The 10,358-nt window shown below is 48.1% G+C and overlaps 1 protein-coding gene across 1 annotated transcript in view; it reads left to right on the forward strand.

Annotated features, from left to right (window-relative positions):
• Positions 1-10,358, forward strand: part of Dst (dystonin) — a 287,116-nt gene that overhangs the window by 250,245 nt on the left and 26,513 nt on the right. The window contains exons 73-78 of the mRNA XM_013019154.1: positions 2,243-2,440; positions 2,779-2,907; positions 4,033-4,194; positions 6,106-6,261; positions 6,405-6,611; positions 9,170-9,289. Coding sequence (XP_012874608.1) covers positions 2,243-2,440; positions 2,779-2,907; positions 4,033-4,194; positions 6,106-6,261; positions 6,405-6,611; positions 9,170-9,289 — 972 coding nt within the window. The remainder of the gene's footprint in view (positions 1-2,242; positions 2,441-2,778; positions 2,908-4,032; positions 4,195-6,105; positions 6,262-6,404; positions 6,612-9,169; positions 9,290-10,358) is intronic.

Consider the following 10,358-nt stretch of genomic DNA (forward strand, 5'->3'; position numbering starts at 1 on the left):
TTCTGTGGTCATGCATCTCACATCCAGCCTGTTTGGCATGCTCCTTCTGTGTCTGTCTCTCCTAGCACAGGTGTTTTTTTGTTTTTTGTGGGGTTTTTTTGTGTGTTTTTTACTGTTTCAATGTTGCCTTTACTTTTGACTGGCTACTTATATCACACTTTTCTAAATCAGTTTTGAACTGTTTATTACATGTAAATTCTTAAAATGTGTCTGTCATGCCTTTAATTCAAAGCTTGAAAGTCTTTGTTGAGAAGCACACACCACTCTACCTGCTGCCACCTGTGTGACCCTTTGGTTGATGTTTTTAGTAAATCACCCCCAACCCTTAAGTCGCCAGACTCACATGAATGTTTTTGCATGGTAGTTATCCTGATGTTCCCACAATCTTTCATAGACTTTAACATTTATATTAAGAGTCTTGAATCCTAGCCATAAGTAAGTTTTCTTGATAATCAGGTAGGAGATAACTATTGGACATTTAAATTTTGGGCATTTAAGACCATGATGTGCAATCTCTTTTCTTGCTCAACTTCTTTCTTTCTTTTTTTCCACTGTAAATGTTCCTTAATGCTAATTTTTCTTTCTTTTCTCCTGGGCCAGTCTACATCAATAGTCATTGTCTGGCTGTATCTGATTCAGAAATTTGCATTTCTTTTGTACAATGTTGACATAGAAACCTTCCTCATATTTTAATGTCTCCATTATGACTTTGCTTAGAGTAGCAAGGACTGGCCAGGCTAGCTCTGCATAAAATCCAAGTGTGCATAGTCTCGTAGTATGAGTTTATAGGTGCACTTTCATTTTCATAAACCTGGAAATTGTCTGAAAAGTAGCCTACGTCAGTGATCAGAAATGTGTGTGGTACACCAGCAGAGATGGCCAGAAAGAGGCACCTGAACCTGGAGATCTGTAGGGAGCTTTTAACTCTTACCTTTCAGCCCTTGGAATAGCTCCTTTTTTTCCTTCCATTTCTTTTTTTTTTTGGGGTCCAGTCGTGGGGCTTGAACTCTGGGCCTGGGCGCTGTCCCTCGGCTCTTCAGCTCAAGGCTAGCGCTCTACCACTCAAGCCACAGCGCCACTTCCGGCTTTTTTCTTTTTGCTTATGTGGTGCTGAGGAATCGAACCCAGGGCCTCCGGCTTGCAAGGCAAGCACTCTACCACCGAGCCACCTTCCCAGCCCTTCCTTCCATTTCTTGAAAGCTAAAAGTTAGAGGATTTAGAGTCTCCAACTTAATTGTGGAAAGGAAGGAAGGAAGGAGAGGAGAAGAAGAAGGGAAGGGAATGGAAGAAAGAAGGAAGGGAAGGGAAAGGAGGAAGGAAGGAAGGGAAGAAAGGAAGGAAGGAACCAAGGAACTAAGGAACTATTCTGTGCTTTTTCTACTCCAGAGCTCTGTCTTTCCAGTGGCATTCAAGACCATTTAGAAGGAATTACATAGAATTGCCCTTTAAAGTTGGATAAGGAGAATAGTTAACTCTTACATCTTGAGAAAGCAGTTTTTACTAGAGACATTTCGGAGTGTATGTTTTCCATAAAGATATCTCTTTACACCCTGGGAATGAAGCCTTTAGAAAGCTTGGTTTAACCAGATGGTGTGGAAAGTGAGTCAGCGCTGTCAGAGGAGCAGTGCTCCTGGGTGGCCCCAATTCCCTGAAGTCCTCCCTGTGCAGACCAGACTGCCCTCCCGGGGGTGAGGGGGTCAATCAAGGGTCTTTTTTTTTTAACTATTGCCAACTCTGTGTCAATGAGGGTAAGGCAGGATTATAATGATCTCTTATTAGTGTTGGGGAGGGATTTCTTTGAAATTAGCAGTTAATTTTGGCATGGCACCACTGAGAGAAAAGGAAATGTTTAAGCTTATTTTTTTTCCTTTGAGACAGCTAATTATAAAATTTGTATGTTTTAGACTTGAGATAATTTTAATTTGAAAATGAATACATGGGAGTGAAACGATCGCTTAGTTACTTTAGAAAGGAAAATTAACGTCAATGAAAATGAGCTGGAATCAACTAAAAAAAAAATAGTAGAACTCTTAATTATGTCTAGGTGCTTAGTGCCTGGTGGTGGCAACCAGCCGGCTCCTCACGGCCACTTCATGGGAAGACACAGCTCCCGACACACTCAGAGCTGCAAGTTAGAGCCATTTCTTCAGAATCGATATGAGCACTTGTGAGAAGTGTGTGTCAGAATATTGCACAGCCCCACAGTCCTCTAAAAGTGAAGATACTATCTGAACGTTTTCAGGTGCTCCGGAATGATGTATTCGCTCATCAGTCCACCGTGGAGGCTGTGAACAAAGCAGGAAATGAGCTCATCGCATCCAGCGCAGGCGAAGAAGCAAGCAGTCTCCAGCACAAGCTACAGGGTTTAAATCAACGCTGGCAGAGTGTTTTGGAAAAAACAGAACAAAGAAAACAGCAGTTGGATGGTGCATTGCACCAGGTGAATTTTGACTAAATCTAGAAGCTCCTATAGCGTGCAAAACCCCAAATAGCAGGGATTCATTTATAGGTTCACAGATGGCAACTTAATTTTATACCTGGAGGGAGGAATAAAAATAAGTGGGATAAAGAATGAAGCAGGAGAGGAGGGAGTGTCTCTGGTGCTTAGTGTAATGCTCTTATTTCCGAGTGCTCCTGGGGGGGAGGGGGGTACGTGGGGAGGGCAGGCAGGGCAGACGCACCAGCCTGGCTGTGCAGGCGGGGCCCGTGTGAGGCTTGTCTTCTGCGTGAAAGTGACAGTGTTCTGTGGCCCAAATGTAACATTTCCCATCACTCCAGGCCAAAGGTTTCCATGGTGAAATTGAAGATTTGCAGCAGTGGCTGGCTGACACGGAGCGTCACCTGTTGGCATCCAAGCCTCTGGGTGGTTTACCAGAAACCGCCAAGGAACAGCTGGATGCCCACACGGTACGTATGACTTTCCTTGCTCTGCGGGCCACCAGCTAACAGACAGGCCTCAGGGAGTCCCTGGCACTGCACAGCTCGTGATAGAGAACACACAACTAAGAGATGCGTTTGACAGCAGGGATCACTGGGTAAGTGCTGTAAACAACATCACTTAATGATTCAAGTTTTTAAGACATGTGAGATCATGGAAAAAGGGGTTTTAGAAGTCTAGACATTGTGAGACGGGAACTCCCTCATACAGAGCAATGAAGTTTGCCTGGTAGTAATATAGCACTGTGGAAGTTACAAATTGTTGAGCCTTGAAGGATGAAGAAAAATCACCATAATCATCAGGCCAGGCATGGTGTGAATGCCTATAATCTCAGCACTTTGGCAGCTGAGGCAAGAGCATTTCGAGTTTGAGGCCAGACTATACTACTTACAGTGAGACCAAAATAAACAAAAATCACATTTTAAAGCTGAAAATTTGAGTGTCATAGAGGACATAGGAACCATGATTCTCTGACCACATTATAGTTGAACCAGTGACCAAACTGGTCTCCGTGAAGTTGTTTCCCTGGTCTTAGTTCTGGACTTCAGCAGATTTCTCTCAGGTTCTGTAGGAGATGCACACGCGTGCCTTCCAGAAGGGTTCTGGCTGGGCGTGGGCAGCACCACCCTGTGGCTCTTCTACCTTGAGCGGCTGGATGACAACCTGAGCCTCTTGCTGGATGGGCCCTCTGCCTTCTGTCCATCGCATGTGCTCTAAGAACAGGATGGAATTAGACCACAGAGGCCATGGTTGCACAGGGGGATGTAAGAGTCCTTCTGTTTACAGAAGGTCAGAAAGGTCAAATACCTTGTTCAAGGTCACAGAACTGCATAGCCACTCTTCAGCCTGCCACCTTTCTTGACAGTGCATAAGTAAACTTGCTTCAGAACTTAGCAGGCAGAATCACTGATAGCAATAGCGGTTTCTGAGGCTTTCAGTGGTTGGGTTATCACTAGATAACTCATTGTAATGGAAAGTGCTGCATCTGTGTGCTAGAACTGCTCTGCAGGTCGGAAGATGAAAATGTGGTATGGGGTTTGGGACAGATTCCCTAGAAAAATGGAACTCTTTTAAGTCTTCCAATGTCTCCTTAGGACATCTGTACTGCCTTTGCTGCCAAAGAAGAAACGTACAGGAGTCTGATGCAGAGGGGCCAGCAGATGCTCACAGACTCTGCGGAGACCAACATCAACCAAGACTTAACTCACCTGAAAGAGAAGTGGGAGTCAGTGGAGACCAAGCTCAAGGAGAGGAAAGTATGTGCTCCAAGAGTGTGTCAGGACCTGTGCGTGTGCTCCAAGAGTGTGTCAGGACCTGTGCGTGTGCTCCAAGAGTGTGTCAGGACCTGTGCGTGTGCTCCAAGAGTGTGTCAGAACCCGTGCGTGTGCTCCAAGAGTGTGTCAGGACCCCTGAGTGTGCTCCAAGAGTGTGTCAGGACGCCTGAGTGTGCTCCAAGAGTGTGTCAGGACCCCTGAGTGTGCTCCAAGAGTGTGTCAGGACCCCTGAGTGTGCTCCAAGAGTGTGTCAGGACCCCTGAGTGTGCTCCAAGAGTGTGTCAGGACCCGTGCGTGTGCTCCAAGAGTGTGTCAGGACCCGTGCGTGTGCTCCAAGAGTGTGTCAGGACCCCTGAGTGTGCTCCAAGAGTGTGTCAGGACCCCTGAGTGTGCTCCAAGAGTGTGACAGGACCCCTGAGTGTGCTCCAAGAGTGTGTCAGGACCCGCGCGTGTGCTCCAAGAGTGTGTCAGGACCCCTGAGTGTGCTCCAAGAGGGTGACAGGACCCCTGAGTGTGCTCCAAGAGTGTGACAGGACCCCTGAGTGTGCTCCGGCTGGTGTGGCAGGACCCGTGCGTGTGCTCCAGGAGTGTGACAGGACCCCTTAGTGTGCTCCGGCTGGTGTGGCAGGACCTGTGTGTGTGCTCCAGCTGGTGTGACAGGACCTGTGTGTGTGCTCCGGCTGGTGTGACAGGACCCCTGAGTGTGCTCCAAGAGGGTGACAGGACCCCTGAGTGTGCTCCAAGAGTGTGACAGGACCCCTTAGTGTGCTCCAAGAGTGTGACAGGACCCCTGAGTGTGCTCCAGCTGGTGTGGCAGGACCTGTGCGTGTGCTCCAGGAGTGTGACAGGACCCGTGTGTGTGTGCTCCGGCTGTTGTGACAGGACCTGTGTGTGTGCTCTGGCTGGTGTGACAGGACCTGTGTGTGTGCTCCGGCTGGTGTGGCAGGACCTGTGAGCGTGCTCCGGCTGGTGTGGCAGGACCCATGTGTGTGCTCCAAGAGGGTGACAGGACCTGTGCGTGTGCTCCAGGAGTGTGACAGGACCCCTGAGTGTGCTCCACGAGTGTGTCAGGACCCATGTGTGTGCTCCGGCTGGTGTGACAGGACCTGTACTGCTTTTGTGCCATTCCTGCTTTCTCCCTTGTGTCAGTGAGCTACCAGGAGTATTAGTGTGCATGCCTCACACCTAAATGCCTGGGTTGTGTGCTCTGCCCATGGCGATTTCTGACACAAGAGAGCGAGCGCAGTCTGTTCAACATAGATAAAGGTGACCCACAGATCAGTTGTTACTTGGTATGCTTTTAAATATCATGGACCACTCAGGTCCTATGTTGTTAAGTAATTCTTTTCTAACCACCCTGAGTAAGTCCAGGAGGAGGAGATTGAGAGTGAGGTGTCTGTGTTAGTTATTTTATAAGCACTCACATAGAAATAGAAAAGAGATTTGATTTCTGAGCAATGACGATTTTCATCACTTCTTTTGAAACCGCAGTAGCAGTCTTCAGACCTCATTCTGTTTCGTGCTCTAAGGGAAAAACAGGCTAGAGCTAAGAGATTAAACGCCATCTCTGATAGAGGGATTGCGACCCCCAGCTATCAATGGACAAATGTCAATATTTCCCTTTTCAGGTTCTGTTGTTAATTGGATAAAAACACAGCTTAGCATATGTAAGTATTTTTAGCAGTAGCCAAGTACTTCCTCAGAGGAGTTTGATTTTTCCCTTGTAGGTACAGCGTGTATTTCTGTGCAGGCATTGCAGTGATGAACTGGCTGGGGCAGTGCTGTGTGTGCAGTGTTGGGCTAGGAATCTTCCAGAAAGAGAGGTCCCTCAGGGACAACCAGTAACTGCCCCGTGGGCTCCCTGACTCACTGCTGCCCAACCTGTCTTCACAGACTAAGCTGGAAGAGGCACTCAGCGTGGCCGTGGAGTTCCATACCTCCCTGCAGGACTTCATCAACTGGCTCACCCAGGCCGAGCAGACTCTAAACCTGGCTTCTCGGCCAAGCCTTATCCTCGACACAGTCTTGTTTCAGATTGATGAGCACAAGGTGTGTGGCAGCTCATAGGACCCCACAGGAGCTGGGTGGTTTGTCCTTGAAAACAACATGTGGTCTGTATTATACCAGAAACGTTTTTAAGAACCGACTGTCTTCCCCTTGTTTTTAATTATGGCCTCTTTTTCCTGGGAAAGGTCTTTGCCAATGAAGTAAATTCTCACCGGGAGCAGATCGTAGAACTGGACAAAACTGGAACGCACCTGAAATACTTTAGTCAGAAACAAGATGTTGTCCTCATCAAGAACCTTCTGATCAGCGTGCAGAGCCGGTGGGAGAATGTGGTCCAGCGGTTAGTGGAGAGGGGACGGTCCCTGGACGAGGCGAGGAAGCGGGCCAAGCAGGTAATCCACCCTTACCCACGGCTCTCTGACGTGGCATTATACAGCGTCTGGCTACAGAGTATGTGCAGGCTGGATCCAGCGGGACACGTGGTTGTGGGCTGGGTCCAGTGGCACACTCGGGGGCTGCTTCTCTCTGATGCTGGTTCTGTGGCCTTTAGTGTGGGGCTCCAGGCTCACGTGAGTGAGGCAGTGTTCCAGGGTCGACAGCTCACCGCGTGGTGGCAGAGACCTTGGCACTGCCAGGTCGAGTCCTCATGGCTTGGCGCCACAGATCTCGAGTGGAGAACAGGGGTCAGTGTCTCAGGGGGCCTCTGGCGCAGCTTCGATCCCTGGCTGCTTTCTTGGGAGTGGAGAGTATTCCTTTTGTATATTTACAATAGTGTTTCTTAGCTCTACAGAATTATCAGCACAGGCCCAGAGGCCTGCCTTCCGCCTGTGGGGTCCCTGGTGACCCCATGGCTCACACTGCCTGACGGTGACCCTGTGGCAGCACCAGTGTTGAGCGTGACGGCTCCCTCTCCACACCGTGGTGTGGTGCGGCCTGTAGTTCACGCATCCCCCATTTGCAGAGGTTTCTTGAACAGCAGCGGCCAGCTGATCACCAGTTTCCTCCTTTCTCCGCTTAGTTTTATTGTCTCATTGAATATCTCTATGACTGTTTCTCACTGTTTTCACACAACTAGATAGGATTGTCTCTTTTTGTGGGTTCAGAGTGGCTGTGGGCATGGGAGCAGCATTAGGACCTGTGTGGCTGTGCTTTCCATCTGATTACTGGCTGCCAGAGCTATGACTTGCAGTCGGGATTTCTAGTGCCTTAGCTAGCTGTCTCTTTCCCTCCTCTCCTTGTTCTTGCTCGGTTCTGGGCTCAGATGTCAGTCGTCATAGTGCTCCGTCTTTGGCACCTTCTGGGTCTGTTCTGGCTTCGCGGATTGTTTTATGTGAGGTTGATTTGTGCTGCAGGAGGGCAGCGAGCAGGTGCACAGGAGGTAGCCTCTGGGGACAGGGTGCCACAGGGTACCAAGCCACGGCAGAGCCACGCCCCGCTGCAGGCCCTGCCAGGCCTGTGTTGTTCGTGAGACTTGAATTTCACATGCATTGTTTCAGCTTTTGTTAGATATCACGTCATTTAAGTTAATTATTAACTAGCAAATTAACAAGTAACTTATTGTTGGTATCAATATTTGGATACCACAGATAGGTATCCAAAGTTAGTGCCCACAAATTCTTGTGTAAGGTAAGCAGAAGAGAGACAATGATTAAAATCAAACAGACATTGATCAAAAATACTTGGCACGTTCAAGGTAGCAAAGAGAATTGCAATTTTCTTGTGTGTATAAAATCAGTATGTGAGACGTAGTTAATTTGACAGTTTGGATAACAACAGTAAGGAGGTTGGGCTCTTTGTAAAGATAAAATAGCACTTGGGGGAAAAAAACAAAAGTTTATGCCAGGCACTGGTGTGGCTCATGCCTGTAGTCTTCACTACTCCAAAGTCTAAGACCTGAGAATCATAGTTCCAAGCCAGCCTGGACAGGAAAGTTTATCAGACTTATCTCCAGTTAACCACCAAAAAAAATATGGAGCTTTAACTCAGTGGTAGAGTTGTAGTCTTAAGTGAGAAGCTGAGGGTAGCACCCAGGCCTTGAGTTCAAGCTCAGCACCAGCACAGCATTTAAAAGCAATTTATGAACTCATTCTCCCAGCCTTTGCATTCCTTTTTTTCTTAAAACAAAGGAGTTAAACTCCTTATAAGTAAACCCAGATTTACCAATGAGACAGAGTAGACCAGAACAACAACAAACAAGCAAAAAGCTGTTAAAATTTCTAAAACCAAAAATATTTTCCCTGTGAAAAGAAAGGAAGGGAGGGACACCACACCCTGGAGCTTGCCCCTGTCTGTATTGAATGGGGAGCACAGTGCCGGGACACCACACCTCTGTCAAGCACTGTCAAGATGTTCTGTAACTTGCTCACAAAAGCATTGATTTTTTTCATGCCAGGAAAACTTGGAATTAAGAATTTTTGGTATATCCATGTCCATTTCTGTTTAAACTATGCTATTTGGGGAGAATGCTATGCATGTCCTACGAAAATAAGGGAAGTGAGGGATGTGGGGGTGGGTAGGAGAGGGATCAGTGGGAATGAGTAGAGGGCGACGTTGGTCAAGACCCACTGCATTCTCACACTGTTGGATGGCAGCTCCTTTGTACAACTACTTAAGGATGATAAAACTGTATTTACAAAATAAGCTGAGCCGGGGTGCCGGGGGCTCACGCCTGTCATCCTAGCTACTTAGGAGGCTGAGATCTGAGGATTGCGGTTCAAAGCCAGCCCAGGCAGGAAAGTCCGTGAGACTCTTATCTCCAATAAATCACTAGAAAACCAGAAGTGGTGCTGTGGCTCAAGCGGTAGAGTGCTGGCCTTGAGATGAAGAGCTGAGGGACAGCGCCCAGGCCCAGAGTTCAAGCCCCATGACCAACAACAACAACAAAAAATGAGCTGCATTTCAAACATAGTTTGAATTTTTTTCTAGATAGAAATGTGCATTTCTTTCACAGTTCCATGAAGCTTGGACTAAACTCATGGAGTGGCTGGAAGAGTCAGAGAAGTCTCTGGATTCGGAACTGGAGATCGCAAATGATCCAGACAGAATAAAGAGCCAGCTGGCCCATCACAAGGTGGGTCTGCCATTTGGAAGTGCACATTCTCTGTCTCCTGTTACCCCAGCCAGTATTTCAGGGTCAGCTCTGAATTCTTGCTTGGTTGTGTGTTTATCACCAAAGAAGAATAGCAATAGCTGCTCAGTGGGAGCCTGTCTTAAGTTGAAAACACTTATTTCTAGTGACCATTTCATTCACAATTCCAGGGGTCACTGTTAAAAGGGAAATCGTATAGATTAAAATGGGTCCCTCGTCCGGTCTAAAACAAAAGTGAAACATTAAGGTTTTGCTGTAATTCTGCACACTGCCATTCTCATTTTTCACGGCAGCCATCTGTCTTCTGACTGTCCTGGGCAGATGCCACCTGGGAGGTGCTCCTGTAGTAAAAGCACGACAGTCCTGCCAGGGCATGCCGGGCCCCTCGGAGTCAGAGGAGGGGTCTCACGCTTGAGACCAGCCTGGGCGCCATTGCAAGGCCTCAGCTGAAACACAAACTGGTTATCGAGTTTGTCCAATTACAGCTTCGATTATTAGATTACGTAGTGTTTTTAAACTGAGGAGTGGGAAAACTGCTGCTTTCTAGGAGTTGGTAGTGGTGTGTGTGTGTGTACACGCGCACACGCGCATGCACAAACATACTCCCACCCTCAGAGACACAGTGGCTTCTTTGTGGAGACTAGGTGCATATAGGCATTGGCATTGTTGCGTGTTACGCTTTCCCTTCTGTATTTCCTGCACTCAGCCTCCCGCCTCCTGCTCCAGCTCCCTTTGGGTGAGGATGTGGGTAAAGGGAGAGCGGTTTCTGTGGTGGGCTTGGGTCTCTGCATGTAAATCATGAAACATGATCATTTTTAAAGGCTGGAATAACCAGAATGATTTAAGGTGTTTCACCTTTAGAGCGTGGTAGGGGTCCCAAGAGGTCTTGCTGAGAGGGAGGAGGCAGAGGGGAAGGGGCCACCCAGACCCTCTCCTGGCGGGGATGCTGAGGCCCTGCTCCTGGGGGATGCTGAGGTCCTGCTCCTGGGGGATGCTGAGGTCCTGCTCCTGGGGGGGGATGCTGAGGCCCTGCTCCTGGGGGATGCTGAGG

The sequence above is a fragment of the Dipodomys ordii genome, unplaced genomic scaffold (genome assembly GCF_000151885.1).
Source record: "Dipodomys ordii isolate 6190 unplaced genomic scaffold, Dord_2.0 Scaffold44, whole genome shotgun sequence".
NCBI classification, from domain to species: domain Eukaryota; kingdom Metazoa; phylum Chordata; class Mammalia; order Rodentia; family Heteromyidae; genus Dipodomys; species Dipodomys ordii.